Below are 15566 nucleotides of genomic sequence, written 5' to 3' on the forward strand. Positions count from 1 at the left end.
CTTCTTCTTAGAAGCATATGCATACTGTTGAAATCTTGGTTGATATAGGCTTTAAAAAAGTCTAATTCTAGTTTACTTTATTTAATCTATCATTTGGAAGGAAAAGGCATGTATCCTGAGGTCCTCCATGCAGCTCAGGTGGCTTCAGTGGTTTGGCAGGTATAGTACAGCTGGTTTGCTGGCTATCACCATTTGTAGATTGGAATAACCTAGGAATAATTATCCCTGCCCATGTAACCTCCTAAATGGAGTATTGTGACTCACTCCATATGGGACTGCCCTTGAAGATAGTCCAGAAGATGCAACTGGTGGAGCAAGTAGCCACTAGTGTCCTAAGCAAAATGAGACCCAAACACCTGAAGAGAACCTGCCCCTGTATTAACCTTCCAGTGGCTAAAGTCCAATGGGAAGGCTATTTTTGTTGTCTCACCAATGGTTTAGGCTCACAATATAGTAACATGGAAAACAACCTTATCTATAGTGATAACCCACTTAGGGAACACACACACTATTGGTCTGTTTGATGATATTGACAAAAACAGGTAGATAAAGTGAGGTCTAAAAAGAAGTCAAAAGCAAGTAATAAATAAATCAGTAAGGGTACTGGGTGAGCGTCCATTTGGAAAGTATTTCGTTAGCCGATAGCCACAATGAAGAAGGATCTTTCCACTTTACAAGATAGTGAGAGTCAGTGGTATTTTTCTAGAAAAAGAGGTGCTGGAATTTACCATAAATGCCTCCCCCATTCTCTTAGAATGGCTATGGTGATCTTAATACTATTATGTATATAGTACATTAACTCATTTACCTCATGAAATAATAAAATATTCAGGAACATTGTTCCCCCAGTGGGAGGGGAGAACAAGACATGTTTGATTCAAGGAGTCTCCAAAGGGGGAAAAAAACAGTATGGAATAATGTCCTCCTAGTGAGAGAGGGAGGGCAGGATCCATACCGGGGCCAGAATTTAAAGGGAATAAAAATTTAGATAGTGCTGAGAGGTGGAAAGATACCTTGGTGGTATCGTGCTACAGTTAGAAAACTGGGAGGGGGGGCAAGCAGGTAAAGATGGGAGAGTGGTGGATAGGTGGCGAAAGAGTAGGAGTGGGATGAGGAGTAAAAATGGGTTATTTTCTGACTGATTAAGGTGGTCTGAACTGGAATGACTTATGGAGCTGGCTGATGCATCTGGGAGACCAAGGGAAAGGGGGGGGAGAGAATTAGCAAACGGTCTGTGAGCACCTAGAAAGGAAAGCTGTGATCACTATAAGTCAGCATGGGTTTCTGAAAAATAGGTCATGTCATACTAATCTGATCTCATTTTTTGACAGAATTACAAGCCTGGTAGATGAAGGGAATGCTGTGGATATAGCCTATCTTGATTTCAGCAAGGCCTTTGACAAGGTGTCCCGTGATAGTCTTATAAGGAAGCTGGTAAAATGTGGGCTAGACAATGCTACCATTCAGTGGATTTGTAACTGGCTGGCTGACTGAACCCAAAGGGTGCTCATCAATGGCTCCTTCTCATCCTGGAGAGAAGTGACTAGTGGGGTGCCACAGAGTGGGGTGTCTTGGGCCCAGTCTTATTCAACATCTTTATCAATGACTTGGATGATGGGCTTGAGGGCATCCTGAGCAAGTTTGCAGATTACACAAAATGGGGAGGGGTGGCTAATACCCCAGAGGACAGGATCACACTTCAAAATGACCTTAACAGATTAGACAACTGGGCCATAGCAAACAAGATGAATTTTAACAGGGAGAAATGTAAAGTACTACACTTGGGCAAAATAAATGAAAGGCACAAATACAGGATGGGTGACACCTGGCTTGAGAGCAGTACATGTGAAAAGGATCTAGCAGTCTTGGTAGACCACAAACTTGACATGAGTCAACAGTGTGATGCAGCAGCTAAAAAAGCCAATGCAATTCTGGGCTGCATCAATAGGAGTATAGCATCTAGATCAAGGGAAGTAATAGTACCACTGTATTCCGCTCTGGTCAGACCTCACCTGGAGTACTGTGTCCAGTTCTGGGCACCACAGTTCTAGAAGGATACTGACAAGCTGGAACGTGTTCAGAGGAGGGCAGCCAAAATGGGCAAAGGCCTGGAAACAATGCCTTATGAGGAATGGCTTAGGGAGCTGGGTATGTTTAGCCTGGAGAAGAGAAGGTTAAGGGGTGATATGATAGCCATATTCAAATATATAAAAGGATGTCATATCAAAGAGGGTGAAAGGTTGTTTTCTGCTGCTCCAGAAAAGCGGACACAGAGCAATGGATTCAAGCTACAAGAAACATGATTCCACCTAAACATTAGGAAGACACTAAGAGCTGTTCGACAGTGCAATTTGCTGCCAAGGAGTGTGGTGGAGTCTCCTTCTTTGGAGGTATTTAAGCGAAGGCTTGACAGCCATCTGTCAGGAATGCTTTGATGGTGTTTCCTGCTTGGCAGGGGGTTGGACTGGATGGCCCTTGTGGTCTCTTCCAACTCTATGATTCTGTGATTCTAGATAGAAGTGGTTAAAGGTTATTATGATAGAAGAAATAATATTTGAATGTATTTTTTAAAAAATTGGGGTAGAAACTTTGAGGCTAAGGGAAGAAACAGAGATGGGTGGAAAAATAAATTTAGATTGGGATTATTTAATGAATTAATAGTTTGAGGATAGTTGATGTTCTGTTTTAGATTAGAATAGGTTGTGAGATAATGGAAAAAAATGTGAAAAAATGATTTAAGATGATAAAGGAAAATTGCCTAATTTAGATTTAAAATTGGACCTAGTGTGGGGGGAATCGAGGAAGTCCACAATATTAATTCAATGTAAGAATTAATATGTCTCCCCCCATTTTTTTCTTTTTATGTTTTATTTTTTTTGTTTCGGTTTTTGTTTTTGCCAACTTTTGTATTTTGAATTGTTTGAAAACTACTACTACTACTACTACTACTACTACTAATAATAATATATTCATATTACATCTGGAACTCAGCTCCTGGGTGAGGAGTTAAAGGCTGTATATCATCTGGAAGAAGGATTGATGGGGACAGAGCGATAAGGGAAGTGAGTCTTTTTTTATTTTTATTTTCATATGAGTTACTTCGTACCTTCCCAGACGTGATGTCCTGGCTTGTTTGGAGTGAAAGAGAAGCAAAAGACTGTGTGAGTTGAACTTTATAAACTTGTTATTGAGCATATTTTTTGAAGATGAGGAGTTGCTGACGAGAAAAGCCCCCCTCTAGCTGGACGGAAGGAGTGCCTGGACGCATTCGGAGGATTTATGAGTTGTGACGCACTTTGAATTGGAGCAGCGACCTGAAGCTAAGTTCAGCTATAGGGCAAGGAGATCCATTAATTTACCAAGAGTCAATGCATGGTGTGAGATCTGGCTCTTCTGCCCGGAAAAGCTGTAAATTTTATAAAGATCGTTTAATCTACATGGTTATGAGAGAAAACGAAAGTGATTTGAGTTTTTTTAAGATGGCGCTGCTTCGTGTTGAGAGTCGACGCAATGACCAAGAAGATTTATGGGGTGGCTGGACTGATTAACTCACACAGGAGAAAGAACATTTGTGAAACTTTGTTTGACATTTATCTCAGCAGCTGGGAAATAATCGGTTGAAAGAGGAAAACATCTATGTGACTGTAAAGGGAAAGATCTGGATTATTATGGATTTGGAGAGACGATTTGAACTTTAGAAAAAAGACGACAGTGGACGGTTGCGAGGAATCCCCAATTTCTTGAAGTATGGGAACCCTAAAAAATTCTTTTTAGATGATTTGGCATAATATTCGGTTTGATTGATATATATGTGTATAATTTGAAATAATGAATGTGATATAATTGGTTTTAATTGGAAAAATTAATAAAAATATATTTTAAAAAAAAAAATGGAACTCAGCTCCTGGATGCTGTTCTGGTCCAATCAGCATTTCTTCCCACAGAGGGGCTTAATCATGTAGCTGTACCCTGAAGACTACGCAGGATACAATCAATAGTTTAGAGAAATGGCCAAATCTTTCCCTATATAAATTACTCCCAAGGGAAGATCAGAAACTGGCCCTCTAATGTTCTATTTGCAAATAGATTTGATGTTGCTTCTGTCAATTATGTGAGTGATTGTAAAGAAAAAGACTGCTTTTGGAATTCATTTGTTTGCTTGCTCATTGTGGAGCAGTTGCCCTTGGTGATATATTTCTGTGTGACTTTGTTTCATTTGTTGAGGAACTCAGTTCCGACAAGTTCCAGCTGAAAAAATGCCCCAGTCAGAGTATTTGGGTGGGAAAGTCCCAACAGATAAGAGGTTGATGGGAATGTTGTAGGGGCAGGTTTATGTTGGGGATATAATATAATATAATATAATATAATATAATATAATATAATATAATATTGTATCATTTCCTGGTGGATAATGAATCTGTTAATTCAGCTCTTTGTTTCAGCAGTTAAAAGAAGATTGATGGGAAAGAACAATGAAGGATCACAAAATGGGACAAAAGTGATGGAATTCATCCTTCTTGGCTTCCCAGGATCTCAGTATTTGCAGGTGTCCATCTTCATGCTCTTTCTTATCATGTATGTGATGTCACTGCTGGGAAATGTGGCCATCATCATTCTGGTAATAGCAAATTGTCGTCTCCATACACCCATGTACTTCTTCCTATGTAATCTCTCGTTCCTAGAAATATGGTACACTACAGCTTCTATCCCTAAGACTCTGGCCATCTTTCTGGGGAGGAGCAGAAGCATCTCTTTCACTGGCTGCATCCTTCAGATTTATTTTGTGTTTGCCTTTGGATGCACAGAATACTTCCTGCTTTCTGTCATGGCTTATGACCGATATTTGGCCATATGTGATCCCCTGCACTATAGCACCATCATGGACAAGCAGCTCTGCAGGAAGCTGGCAGCTGGCTCCTGGCTATGTGGTTTCCTCATTATTTTTATACCGGCTTTTCTAATCTCAAGATTGTCTTTCTGTGGGCCCAGTGTGATCAATCACTTCTACTGCAACATTGATTCCTGGATAGTTCTTTCCTGTAGCAATACTTATGACATTGAGATGGCAGCTTTTGTAATATCCATCATTGTCATATTGGGCTCCTGTGTGGTCACCTTTCTTTCCTACATATGCATTATCACCACTATTCTGCGCATCCCTTCTGTGCAAGGTCAACAAAAAGCCTTCTCCACATGCTCCTCCCATCTTGCAGTAGTGCTCATTTGGTATGGCTCCACCATATTTCTTTTTGTGAAACCTTCTAAACGGACATCCCTAGAAATGACCAAAATTATCAACATATTGAACACAATTGTAACTCCATTGCTGAATCCGTTCATCTACACACTACGAAATAAAGATGTGAAGGATGCAATCAGAAGTTCATTAGGATTCTGGTCCCAACTGCCTTAATGGAGGCATCCTCCATAACAGCAGGGGATAGTCAGAAAATGAAAAACAAGGATGACAGAGGGTAAACTACCCTTGCAAATACCATCCAGGGATGGGGGCGGGCGGGGAATGGGCTTCACTTGCAGTTCATCTTGGTACCTGGCTGTCGCTCCAGCATGGGATGGGGGGGGGGGGTAGGGAGGCGCTGAGTGCAAAAGCATTTTGCTTGGCTAAAACCCTCCTACTCCGCCATTAAGAAGCAGAGGTTTTGTGTGCATGACATTCTCTGTCTCTGTTTTGAACTCTGTTTGGGGTGCCTCAGGCTCTGTTTTGGGCTCTGGCATGAGTGGTTCTGGGTCTGTTTTGGATTCTAGCATTGGCAGGCTTGGTGGAGGCTTGATGTGGGCCTCAGAGTACAGGCACGGGTGGCTTGGCAGCAGTGGATAGCTAGGACGAGTGTAGGCAATTCCCCCCCCCCATCTCAACCCTAAATATGAGAGCTGTGGTACCCACGTGGTATCGGCCTTTGTAACAAAGGCCATGAAAGCCAGGGAAAGATTTCTGGATGACAAAGACAAACCCCTTCATCGTCTGTTTAACTCGTTGCTGTTTTTTCTTCTTCCTGTTTTGTGGGATTAAAGTTTTGTTGGGATAGTATGTAATGAATTTTAATATATATATTTTTATTGTCATGTAGATATTTGTGTAAAGGCATGGTCCTCACAATGAACGGATATGATGAGATGAGACAGCTATGGATAAATATTTTAACACTGCCCTTCCTGTTTACTATGATTAGGCTTCAGTGTGTTTAGTTACGGGACATAAGAACAAGAAGGTTGGCTCAAACTACACCGATCCTGGCCTGACTGCACTGACAGTCAGTTAGTTTCTGGGCCCAATTCAAAGTGCTGTTTTTGCCCTATGACGCCTGAAGCAGCTCAGGACTACCATACCTCGAGGACTGCCTCTCTCCATTTGAACTTACCTGGACCCTGAGATCATAATCTGAGGCCCATTTTCACGTGCCTCCTCCCCCTTGACAGGGGGTTGGACTGGATGGCCCTTGTGGTCTCTTCCAACTCTATGATTCTACGATTCTATGAAAGAGTGGCAACACAAAAACAGGCCATTGGGTTGTTTAATGGGACCAACATTAAAGTAGATTGATAAGGTGAGGTCTAATAAATAAATTAGAAAGAATGTTGGGTGAGATACTCTCCACTGGGAGAGTAGTTTGTTAGCAGAGAATCACAATGAAGAAAGCTCTTTCCATAGCAGCTACCCACCTTACAAGATAGAGAGTGTATTTTGGGCAAAAGGCCTTGCACATAGCACGTTGATGGGACAGGTTTACATAGATTATACAGAGTTGGAGGGGACCTAAGAGGGAAAAAATCTACTATACATCAACCAGTGGGCACTCTGGTTGATTACTATATACACATCCTATGCCCAAACCTGCAAAAAAAAATCATCAATCAAGTTGTGGCCTTATTTGACCCCAGCACAGTCTTGGGGCATATTTTATGTATTCACTGTGTGTTCACCACACGCCCTCATAGCTTCACTGTGCCTGGGCCCACAATTTAAATGCAGATAGATTGATACCCCCTTTTTAATATTTCAACAGGGAGGGATCTCACAGCTAGTTTCTCATTCTTATTATTTGTTTTGGCAGGGGTATCTGAATGCCATTTGCTATTCAGGGAAGCAAAATTGTAATATGATACACTGGTTTGATGTTATTAATCTATTCTGCAACTCTGTCATTACTTTCCCCGTTACTAGCTTTTTGCATCCACATGTTTTTGTATAACAATAAAAAAAATTAGTATTGTGAATCAGGTTAATATAAAGCTGATGAAGATGAGAGAAATTTTATAAATCTGCTCTCCCACAAATACAAAACACACACTTAAAATGTATAGCAAAGAACTTAAAACCAGTGCTTTATTATTATTTTCTTCTTATTAGTATTTCCCTGTTGTTCAAGTCAGGTCTTAACACAATAATATAACAAATAGGGAAAAAAATGCAACCTAACAATCCAGTGCTAGAGGCTAAGATACAAAAGATCTCCACAGCTACCATATATTTCCCTTTAGTGCTCAAGTAACTTGGAACAAAAGACAACCAAACACTACAAAACACCAACATGCTGAAAGTTATAAACTTGGCTTCATTGAAACTGTCAGGTAACTTCCTGGCAAGAAAAGCCACTGTGAAACTCACAGCTGCCAGGAAGCCCATGTAGCCAACAGCAGAGTAAAACATAGTCACAGAGCCCTCGTTACATTCTAGTATAATTTCTTTAGTCAGGGAATGCATGTCAACATCTGGGAATGGGGGAGATGTTGCCAGCCACACAGCACATATGCCTGCTTGAATAAGGGAGCAGGAAAGAACAACTGAGTTGGTCAGTCTTTTCCCCACATACTTCCTCATCCTGGAACCTGGTTTGGTGGCCATGAAAGCTAGAACCACAGTAATGGTCTTTGCCAGCACACAAGAAACAGCCACTGAGAAGATTATGCCAAAAGCAGTTTGTCGGAGGAGACACGTCACCATCTGAGGTTGGCCAATGAACAATAAAGCACAAAGGAAACAGAGCAGCAGCGAGATGAGAAGAGTGTAGGTGAGGTTTTGGTTGTTGGCTTTGATGATGGGAGTGTTGTGGTTCTTCAGAATTATTCCCAGCACCAGTGCTGTGATCAAAGCAAAGGTAAGAGCAAGGAAGGCTAAACTGATGCCCAAAGGCTCTCCATAAGACAAGAAGCTTATATCCTTGGGAATGCATGTATCTTTCCTCTTGTTAGGATAGTTTTTATCTAAGCATTTATTACAGTCATTCATATCTGGAAAAAGAAAGATGTCCTCTGAACTCCCATAGTTACCATCTATATCAACAGCATGATGTAACTGCTACCCTTACACAGAGCTGTTCAAATAAGATGATAGAGGAAGCCTTGATATGATAAAAAGTGTGCATGGGTGAAGGTCTATCAGGCATGGCCAAACTTGGCCTTCCAGCTCTTTCGGGACTACAACTCCAATTATCCCTAGCTAACAGGACCAGTGGTCAGGGATGGTGGGAACTGTAGTCCCAAAATAGCGCCATGCCTGGTCTACATGGATCTAAGGAAGCATCATAGTACGGGACAATGCAGGGATAAAAATGATGTGGTAAACTATTTGGGATCATGTATGCTAAATCTGGTAGTGATGACATTCAATAACAAATCTGCAACAGTGTTTCAATAGACTTTCAATGGTGTTCCTACCATAAAAAATGAATCATTTGAATTGTGTAATTTGATGTGCATGTTCATATGGATTATAGCAGGCATCCCCAAACTGCGGTCCTCCAGATGTTTTGGCCTACAGCTCCCATGATCCCCAGCTAACAGGATCAGTTGTCAGGGATGATGGGAATTTTAGTCCAAAACATCTGGAGGGCCGAAGTTTGGGGGTGCCTGGATTGCAGACTTTCTGTTTCATAACTCAGTAGCATTTATGTTCGATGCAGACTGACTGAAATACAAGCAGGCCTTAAATCAGCCTGCTTGTTATCTGGAATTTCACTTATGTAAATAAAAGGAATACGAATAATTCTCAAAGCTTGCAATATACTCCTCAGATTCAGATATCTGAACAGCCAGTTTCCTCCTTCCTTCCTTCCTTCCTTCCTTCCTTCCTTCCTTCCTTCCTTCCTTCCTTCCTTCCTTCCTTCCTTATTGTGCTTTGCTAGTCGGTGGCCACCATTTTGAGGCATAAACCGTGCAGAGAGGGAAGGGGAGCTAGATTGGACTAATCAGAGAGCAGGAGAGATCAGACAAATAAGTTTTTCCTTTCTCTCTTTTGCTGGTTGGCTGCAGCCATCATAGGAACAAATCATGGCAGAAAGAGGAAACAGATCACTGATTCCCATAAGAAATGCTTGCCAAATGTATGATTTCCAGGGAACACTAGTGGATGGTAAGTAGGACCTGCATTTACACTAACGTTTCTTACATTTATTTCAATGGAAACTAAGTGCAAATAACTGAGAGTGGATTGAGAGTTATATGTTTATCTCTTACCCTCCTTGTTTGACATCTTCCCCTCTGGACATGGGATGCAATCATAGCAGCAAAATGCCTCCCCTTCCTTCACTTTTTTGCTGGAACCAGGATGGCAACTCTCAGTACACACAGAAAGAGGCTGAACCTAATCCATAAATGAAAGAGCAGAATGATAATGAAGAGAACAATGATAGGTGAATCCTTCAGGTTCTGGGTCCACTAATTTGGGGAGAGATAGACAATACCTAGCATGATATACTATATATTGATAAAGCAGTTTTAGGGATACACCCATTTCCAGTTCCAGCAGCCACTACCATAGGAGGATGATCATGTTTAGGAATGTTTGATGAATTCAGTCTTTTTGAATCCCAGTACAATATGTCCTGATCAGCATCTAGTGGACTAATACATATGTTTTGAGATTCCTTAAAGATTGCAGTACAGATTAAAATAGGGATTTAAATATGCATTCTGCATATTTATCTTAATTCATATTGAAATGTTATTATTTTAAAAATCAGATTTATGGGGAAATGGAGCCGAACCCACCTGTGGCTTAAAATATGCACATGTGACAAAAACTGGCAAGAGAAATTAGTTCCATGGATAGTATACAAATGTAGTTAATACAGTGGAACCTCAGTTTATGAACACCTCGGTTTATGAATTTTCGGTTTATGAACACCGCGGACCCATCTGGAACGGATTAATTCACTTTCCATTACTTTTAATGGGAAAGTTCGCTTCAGTTTATGAACGCTTCAGTTTATGAACAGACTTCCGGAACCAATTACACCCATGTTTCAGTTTATGAACGCTTCAGTTTAAGTACTTCACGGACCCGTCTGGAACGGATTAATCCACTTTCCATTACTTTCAATGGAAAAGTTCGCTTCAGTTTATGAACGGTTACTCCGCGGACCGTCTGGAACGGATTAATCCACGTTCCATTACTTTCAATGGGAAAGTTCGCTTCACTTTATGAACGCTTCAGTTTATGAACAGACTTCCAGAACCAATTGTGTTCATAAACCGAGGTACCACTGTAATGGAAAAATAAGCAGTACAATTAAAACCAGAAATAGTGGGGAGGGCTGTCAAATATCAGTAATTCTGGCAATGCTTTCACTGTTGCTTATTGGATGAGACAGTGGGAGATGGTGGAAAAGTTGCCCCAAGCAACACACCCTTTGCCAGCGCATTTACAGTGCACTGACCTTTCTGCTGTATTACCCCTCCTCCTATCCCACCCAGTAATGCTGTAATATTCCTGTTGGGAGGCCAGCTGTGCTGTGCCACCTTTTCCTGCCAACCACTCCTGTAGGAATGATACAGTATATTCCACATCTCCTGCTCAAGCCCCTCCACCTCTTCTCTTTCTTTCTTTCTCCTCTTCTTTTGCTCCTCTAAAAACAACCTGATCATGTCTGCTCTCAGCTGGCCGTTTTATTCTTCACCCCTTTATTGCACATCAATCTGGATAGAATTCATAAATGGTAATCTTCTTTCAATCAAAAATATTTTTGTGGGTGGTGCATGATTACCACAATGAAATCAGTTTTAGGCATAAGGAGAGATCAACAGTGCTCATTCAATCCCAGAAAACCTTTGAAATAGCTGACGGACTGTACCTGGTTAAATAAGCTGGGCCACATGATGACACCCTCATCAATGGTAAATGGTTGATCTGGAGAACCCTGTGGATCCATCCTTCCAACTCTCACTCTCTGAAAGGATTGATTGGATAATATTACATAGTTGATAATATCCAAGCCAAATAGTACCTCCCCATTTTGGTTGAAGGAAATCTCATCCTCTGCGGTGTTGTTAAATGAGATACTTCTCAGAAATTGGTGGAGCTAGGTTGGAAAAAGAAAATCAGTAGTTTTAGAAAAAAGGTAAGAGATGGTGAAACTTGTTTTCAGGAAAGGGTTTTGATACATAGGAAAACTCTTAAGCCTCGTCAGATGGTGAGTGCAGATTCCAGTGCCAATGGAGCATGGTAGTTATGTCAGATGGGAGTAGAGTCATAGCCCAAAGTGGACAGAATCAACTGATTTTTTCACACGACATCTTTTCCTGTTCTCCCCACCACCACCACAACCACGACTTCCTTCTCGGGAGTGATGTGGGAACACTTTCTTTGAGAAAGGATCTGGTGGATGGGGGATGCTAAGAGAATGGGGCAGATGCCTCTAGCCATTATCGTCTCCTGGTTGTTATTAGTTTGGCATCTCAGCTGGTTTTGTGGGAACTTGCATACAAACACTTTGTCATGAAAAACAGGATGCTTTCTGCGTGAACAATCCCATGACCATATTCTTTTTTCTCTGGAAAGTGCCACCTTTGTAGAGCCAGAATTTGCAGGCATCAGAATATGTCACAAATCAACCAGACTACCATAACTAATTCTCCCCCTCCTCCTTTGTGTGGAAAGTCATGATTCAGCATTGGTTTTTCTCATCCTCTTTGTAAAATTAAGCTGTAAAGAGCAGGCTAGAAGCATGGAGGAAGACCAGATGTCAGGAGGAAGCAACACGCAATGTGTTTTGCTCTGCCACTTGAGGATCTTCAACTCCTTACCTTCCAGAACATGTGGTTCTGATTCTTCTGCCTCATTTGGTGCACCATTGCTCTCTGTTCATGCTTGACAGAATACATCTCATGTAAAGCATGGGCCACAGCATAAACAGCATTGTAAATACTGTAACTATGGCCTGTCATGCTCTTTTCAAAAAAATCTGCAGGGAGGCTCTCCAGCTTCTCTTCCCCAGTGCAAGCATCCCCTTCCACCTTACCAGCCATGGAATCTGGGAATTTGCAGCCAAAGGCCTGTTCCCAGAAGTGCTTGATAAAACCATCTCCATCTGTAATGGATGGTTTTCTGCTCTTAACATATAAATTAAATCCTTCTGGGTCCTTCAAGTGAATTGTGAAAGAAATAGAGCCATGGAACATTTCTGAATTCCAATTCCGCTGAAATGCAAATGAAGTGAATTCAACCTGGGCTGTTGTTATCCATACTTTGCCGTTCATGTTCGGCGTCATCTGCTCACGTTCTGATAGAAAGGGAAGCCATCTAAACAATACCATGGAATAAGATTCTCCATAAACCACCACTACATTAGCTTCACTGTCCATAATTGTATCATGTATTTTTGCCCCCTGTTGTACCATGTCATAACTTTCACTGGCATAACTATATTTGGGGAATCTTTCTAGAAAGGCAAAGCAGACACCACTCTTCATAAACATTGGGAGCACTGTTTGCACAAATCTTTCTCCATTGTCATTATCTACCACAATGACCCCAATCCATGTCCATCTGAAATGTAGAAGCAAAGAGAGAATTCCTGCAAACTGGTGGCGTTCCTGGGGGTCCATCTGGTAGAAGAAAAGTCCTGAGGTCTTATCATTCACCACTGGAGCAGGGCCATATGTGAGCTAAAGAGAGATTGGAGAAAGTGTGAAAGCTATTATAAATTATACAACAGATCAAACTAGTTATAGCCATTCACATATGTTACTATGGGAATATTTAGAAGATCCCTGAAAGGCATTTGAACTTTACAATTGCCAGGCTCTGGCATGGAAAACAGGTGCTGGAATTTGGGATTGGGTGATGATGTACACTTGTATTTATTTATTTCAGGATCTTGGAGAAAGGCTGTATTTTAAATGGGCTTGAGAGAACGGTCTAGGTCATCAGCTTTCAGTGCGCATTTGTTATCACATATGCCATGACATTATGCATGGTCTTCAGGAGCTGAGCATCCTTTGTCTTTTGTACCTGGGGTCTGCCAGGGCCTTGCCCTTTTGGGCAAGATGGAAGAGGCTGCCTGCCAGGCAGGGGACTCAAACTAAAGTATGTCAAGAAAATTGGTTTCATCTAAGAGTACAAGCAAATTGTTGCATTTGTGACCAGAGGGTCACTGCTATAAACACAGGAAACTTTGAAGCTCCCTTATACTGAGTCAGACATGAATCTCACTTATATTGCTGAAACATTGTGTTCCAATTATAATGTCTTCCCTCTTTCATGAATGAGTTGTAAGAAGGGTTTTTATTAGCCTGAGTATGAGAGGGAGAGAGAAAATAATTGCTGATCTGATTATTTCTAATGCGTCTAATTCTCCTTCCAACACACACACACACACACACACAAAATCTGGAAAGAGCATTGAAGTATGAAAATGGCATTGGATTCTCATACTCCACATGAAAACAGTCAAGAGTTTCCTACCTGTGGAATCTTATGAATATGCAAAATAGTTCCCACATGAAGCGAGATTTCAGAGTCAAGCCCCCCAATGACAGCTGTCAGATTATTCTGGATGTCACATATATAATTGGGGACAAATTTCTCCAGTGTTGATAAAAGTAGCATTGTGGCATGATAAGTCTTCTTTGCATTGTCATTGCTGTCATAGATGTGGAAGCCCAAGGTGTGATTGGGTAAGATGTGAGGGTTTTCGTTGATCTCCTTTATTGCAAATGCCAAGGCCAGGATGTGCTGGTAAGCCTTAGGCACCACCCTAGAACAAGAGTTGCAATCTGTGTCAAAATACTTCATACTGGAAAGCCCCTTACATTTCAACTCAGAAGTTAATCAGTTTGCATTCAGTGGGATTTACTCCAATGAAAGTGATTGTGCGGTAAGTGCTGCATCTTCTGGAGGCTCTGGAGGAGAATCCTGCAAGTGAAGCAATGTCATCAATGATTAACTCTCATGAGTGATGATACATATGAGATGGATAGTGTGGGTACTGCACTCTGAATTTAATAATATGGGGTTCAGTAGGGTTTATAAGTGGGAATAAGATTTTCAGGAAGTTAAAATGACCATAAATGGTCTGGCTGTTGTTGTTTTTTAAAAAAATATTTTAGTTTAAAAAAACAATAACAGCTATTTAAAGATGGTATTTCAGATACACAAAATGGATATTCCTTTCGATGAAGCATTATTTCTCCTGTGGAGAAATGGGAGATTATTTTCTTCATTATTTCTTTAAAAACATTAATTTAAAAGCACACACTTCTCCATTTTCAGTCAGAAATGGATCATATCATTCAAAGGGAGCTGTTTCCAAATAAGAGTGCATATGTTTGCAGCCTCAGCGGGTGTTTTCAGGCTGATAATTCAAGTGACATGAGAAATATAAATAAAAAACCAAACGACAATTATTAGTATATGTGCTGCCGAAGCGAGCACACCCAACAACAATTATGTTCTTACAGAAGCTCTTCAGGCAATGCTGGTGGGGGGTTTTCAGTGAAGGCTGTTGGACTGGAGTAGAAACCACCATGAGCAACTATGCCACCAATAATAAAATCTCCTGACTGATGATATGTGTGAACTGGATGGTGTGGATCCTGCACCCTGCATTTTGCCACGCGGGCATTGCATATCTTGTTAGGAAACATTGCCAGCAGCAACATTACCAAATCCGCCATCCTTAGAACAAGGGGAAATCTTCCTTATGCACAAATATTTCCTTATTCTCTTCTAGAATACTCTCATTACTTTTACACTGTCTCTCTTGAATCTAGGAGCACCCAACACCCTAGTGGATCCCGTACCTTTTAAATGGTACTGGGTATGCTTATAACATGTTCCACAGGTTTTGCTGTGAGTTTTGCCAGTGTTCACTTCAACTCCATAGGGGCTTTGGGAAGCAGCAGAATTAATCACAGTACTTTTGATCATGAAACAGGAAGATAATTATTGAGTCAGAATGGGAGATTCCCTGCAGAACTGCTGTTACATTTCCAATAGTATCATTTTGAATTCTCTTCTTTTAGATAATATGGGAACAAGGGTGTAGTAGTGAATTTTGATGTTAGGCGCTCATTTTAACAGCCGCTGTAGCCAAAAGGGACTCCCTAATGGAGAGTGGTGTACACAGAATGTTCGAATTAGGCTGCGGAGACCTGGGTTCACATCACCAATAAGCCATAAGACATTACTACAATGCTGTTCATAATAGTTGTCTGGGAGTAAGGTCCACTGAATTCAGTGGTTCTTATCTCAGCATAGTTTTACACATTTCAACATGCAAAGCACAATTATTTTTTTAAGAAAAGATCTTTAGTGAGCTAAAATGTGA

General features: G+C 41.0%; 2 protein-coding genes across 2 annotated transcripts; one reads left to right on the plus strand and one right to left on the minus strand.

The window, feature by feature from the left end:
* Window positions 1-4459: 4459 nt before the first annotated feature.
* On the plus strand, window positions 4460-5413 carry LOC118077959 (olfactory receptor 6F1-like). The gene has a single exon (XM_060281135.1). It carries the CDS (start codon window positions 4460-4462, stop codon window positions 5411-5413), a length of 954 nt encoding a protein of 317 aa, XP_060137118.1.
* Window positions 5414-7351: 1938 nt separating this feature from the next.
* Window positions 7352-14913, minus strand: LOC118077954 (vomeronasal type-2 receptor 26-like). Its single transcript, XM_060281136.1, has 6 exons — window positions 14696-14913; window positions 13703-13994; window positions 12043-12903; window positions 11091-11318; window positions 9475-9601; window positions 7352-8250 (listed from the first exon to the last, which is right to left on the minus strand). The coding sequence occupies exons 1-6, from the start codon at window positions 14911-14913 to the stop codon at window positions 7352-7354; spliced, it is 2625 nt and encodes an 874-aa protein (XP_060137119.1).
* Window positions 14914-15566: the final 653 nt, after the last annotated feature.

The sequence above is a fragment of the Zootoca vivipara genome, chromosome 13 (genome assembly GCF_963506605.1).
Source record: "Zootoca vivipara chromosome 13, rZooViv1.1, whole genome shotgun sequence".
Classification (NCBI taxonomy): Eukaryota; Metazoa; Chordata; class Lepidosauria; order Squamata; family Lacertidae; genus Zootoca; species Zootoca vivipara.